General features: G+C 45.7%; 1 protein-coding gene across 1 annotated transcript; it reads right to left on the bottom strand.

Moving 5' to 3' along the window:
- Positions 1-1,367: 1,367 nt before the first annotated feature.
- LOC128442626 (transcription factor HES-5-like) lies at positions 1,368-2,819 on the bottom strand. Its single transcript, XM_053425182.1, is given in 3 exon segments — positions 1,368-2,449; positions 2,564-2,651; positions 2,653-2,819. Coding segments are annotated over 3 exon segments (690 nt in total). The 3' UTR covers positions 1,368-2,014.
- Between the last annotated feature and the right edge of the window lie 318 nt (positions 2,820-3,137).

The raw sequence follows: 3,137 nt of genomic DNA, 5'->3' as shown, positions 1-3,137 counted from the left end.
ACACGGCTGCTGGGGGTCTTTGTCTACAAGTGTGTGTGAAGATGAGTTCCCCTCCCACCAGCTCTGAATTCCTGCCATAAAGTCTCGGCCATTGCTCAGACCTGCGGCGGCACAGGGCGGCTTCCCATCAGCCATCTCTCTGTGAGTGTGGTATCTCCTGTTTCCCACACTCTGCGCCTATTCACTGGCCCTGGGACGGGAACAATAGAAGTGTGTCTTGTTACACATCACATTAGCTACGGTGTTTGATCTCCTGTTGAAGGGGGAGGGGAGGCGGCCTCAGCCAGACCATCTGGCCTGGCCAACGAGACCCTGAGAAAGTCCCAGGCAGGCCACATTCTCCACAACTTCTGCACACACTAATAGTTGTGAAAGACTTTTGTGGCACTCGAGACCTAATTCAAGCACTAGACAGCATGCCACCACCACCACAACAGAAGTGGGCCATGTGACACAAGTGGAGCAGGGGTGTCTCCGCACAGCCCAAGGCTTTCAGGGCTTTTTAAACACCTGTGCACCAGGCAGGTCAGATAAGATGTAATGTTAATGATCCCTGTGGGAAACACTGGATCAAGAAAAAAAAAAATTCCCGGGGGAGAAGTGTGATCGCCCCCGCCGCCAAAACATTTTAAAAGGTTGTTCGATGATGTGAAAAATGAATTCTCTCAATAATATTATTCATATTATTTCATGTGTTTTGAACTTGTGTTGAAATAAAATGAGACTTTTAATGGAATGATACTAAAATGATGTAAAATAAGTGTTCACGTAAATCAGACCAAAACACTGATGTACTGTCATGGTAGTAAGAAATATTCAACCACTGGATTAACAGAATAAATTTCAACATATCTCAAAATTCAATATTGTAAATATATTTAGTTGTATATATGTAATATATGTTGCTCCTTAAATGGCGGAACATTTTAACAGTTTTGTGATTCTTTGCAAGTGTTTGTGGAGTTTTCTCACAAATGTGAACAAACTGAGTTAGTTCCACTGATCTGACTGATCTCATATTTTTTGAGTTGGCCAAACAGACAGCTGCAGGATTCAAACTCTATTTCCTATGCTGCTGTTCCCTTGAGCAAGACACTGGGGATGCTACAGTTAGTTGATGCTGTGCTAAGGAACTATGTGCTATTGGATTTACTGAAGTATGAAGAACTTAATTATTGATTCATTAGATAAATGTAGCTGAACACAAACTACATACTTTAAAATAAGATATTCTCTGTACTTTGTCCTCTGACTCATTACTGAATATTTGTATGAATAAAGTGAAAACATCAGTGTTTATATTTGCAGAACTTCATGTGAAGTTTCTCATTTATTTTTTTGAAACGTTCAAAGGTAACTTCCACAGGAAGCAATTCAACAGATTCTTTCAGTAAAGATTGATGTCAACATGAAGTACCTTCACAAAAGGTATAAATGTGGATGTGAAGAAAACATACATGGTACAATTTCAGCAGTTAACACACAGGCCAAATAATGGTTACACAAAGTCACAATAAAGTATAATCATCACAAGATTTACAGTAGAAGTGGATCCATGGGATCCATTTATGTCATTTAGCTGCTTCATCAGCACCAAGCTGATGAGATGCATCAGTCAGTGATACTCAGTATCAAAGATAAACAGTGGTTCAACACATCAGATAAACAATGTCTCAGACATTTAGTTTCAACCCAACATGGGTCTCAGAAGAAGATCATTCAGGGGTGTTTGTAGAACAAACAGGATCTGTTGTTCCACAGGAACAATGAACACAACCACACAGTCAACACTCTAAATTATAAAGAGTACAACATGTGTACACATGGTGTAAATAAACAGTAGAGCCTGATTCTTTTCAATCCTTCCAAAGGATTACTGGGACATTTACCCCATTTCCATACACTAATAAAACCCTCAAACAATATTGATTCTTCTGCCAAAAAGCAAACAGACTTGAGTGAGTCTTTAACTTTCTGTCCATGACGTTCACGGACGTAGTTTTCTTCCTCCGTCCTACCAGGGCCTCCACAGACCATAGCTGGCCTGGCTCGGACCCTTGTTGGAGCTGACTTGGTGGTGAGGAGAGCCGGGAGGTGAGAGGCTGCAGGAACTGCTCCTGCTGGACACCTGCAGGCCCTGGAAGTGGCTGAGCAGCCGCCTGTGGGCCTGGGTCTGGACGTCGCAGTGGGAGAGGAAGCTGACGGCCTCCTGCACGCAGCGGGAGTAGCCGTCGCTGGCTGTTGTCGGACCGGAGGTCAAGCTGACCTGCTGCTTCTGCTGCTGCTGCCAGCCTGTCATGTAAGACACAGCCATCTCCAGGATGTCAGCCTTCTCCTGCTTGGAGTCGGGCTGCTGCCTGAGGAACTCTGGGCCCAGCAGGGATTTCAGCTGCTCGATGCAGATGTTGATTCTGTCTCTGCGCAGTTTCTCAACCATCGGCTTTCTCAGCTGGAGGAAACAAAAAAGAGAAAACATTTAGTCCACTTGAACGCATGAAAATCTTTTTTAAATGTCATATGAACAAACTGATTTGATATGAGTCCTAATAGAAGAGATGTTTACCTTATGAGCAGGAGTGAGATGCTCCTTAGAGTAGCTTGCTTGTCCAAAAACGGTGGGAGCCATTGCTGTAGTGTCAGAGTGTTCCTGTCTGAAGAGCCAGTTGAGTCTGAGCTGCCTTCTCCTCTGCCTCGGCCCTGTATTTATACGCCCACATCTCCATATGAATGTGTGGGTCTTGGGCTTGTTGGACTTTCTCACAGTCCCTGAGCCAATGAGAGCGCTGGGAAGGGCTTTGAGGAACGCAGGGCTGCCACATGCTCAATGAAGTGTTTATAGCCGTGGGGACAATGAGTGTGTCTCTGGGGAGCAGGTGGAGGAATAGACTGGGAAGAGAAAGAGCCCCCGGGTGCAGGGGGGGGGGGGGGGGGGGGGGGGGGCTGGCGTATAGAGCTGGGAGACTGACCCAGTGTGCTTGTGTTGATATGGGAAAGTGGTGACCCCAGAGGGGGAGCACGCCGCTGTCTCATGTCATCTCCACCGCCACGTAATTGAGCACAAAGTGCCTCCGCCACCAGGCACACGTGGGTGTTACAGAGGGGCAGCCATTAGAAAAGATCAACATGCAGCCACTTCC

The sequence above is a fragment of the Pleuronectes platessa genome, chromosome 6, assembly GCF_947347685.1.
Source record: "Pleuronectes platessa chromosome 6, fPlePla1.1, whole genome shotgun sequence".
Lineage (NCBI taxonomy): Eukaryota > Metazoa > Chordata > Actinopteri > Pleuronectiformes > Pleuronectidae > Pleuronectes > Pleuronectes platessa.
Note: the sequence above shows the minus strand (reverse complement) of the source record. Positions and strands in the feature narration are given on the sequence as shown.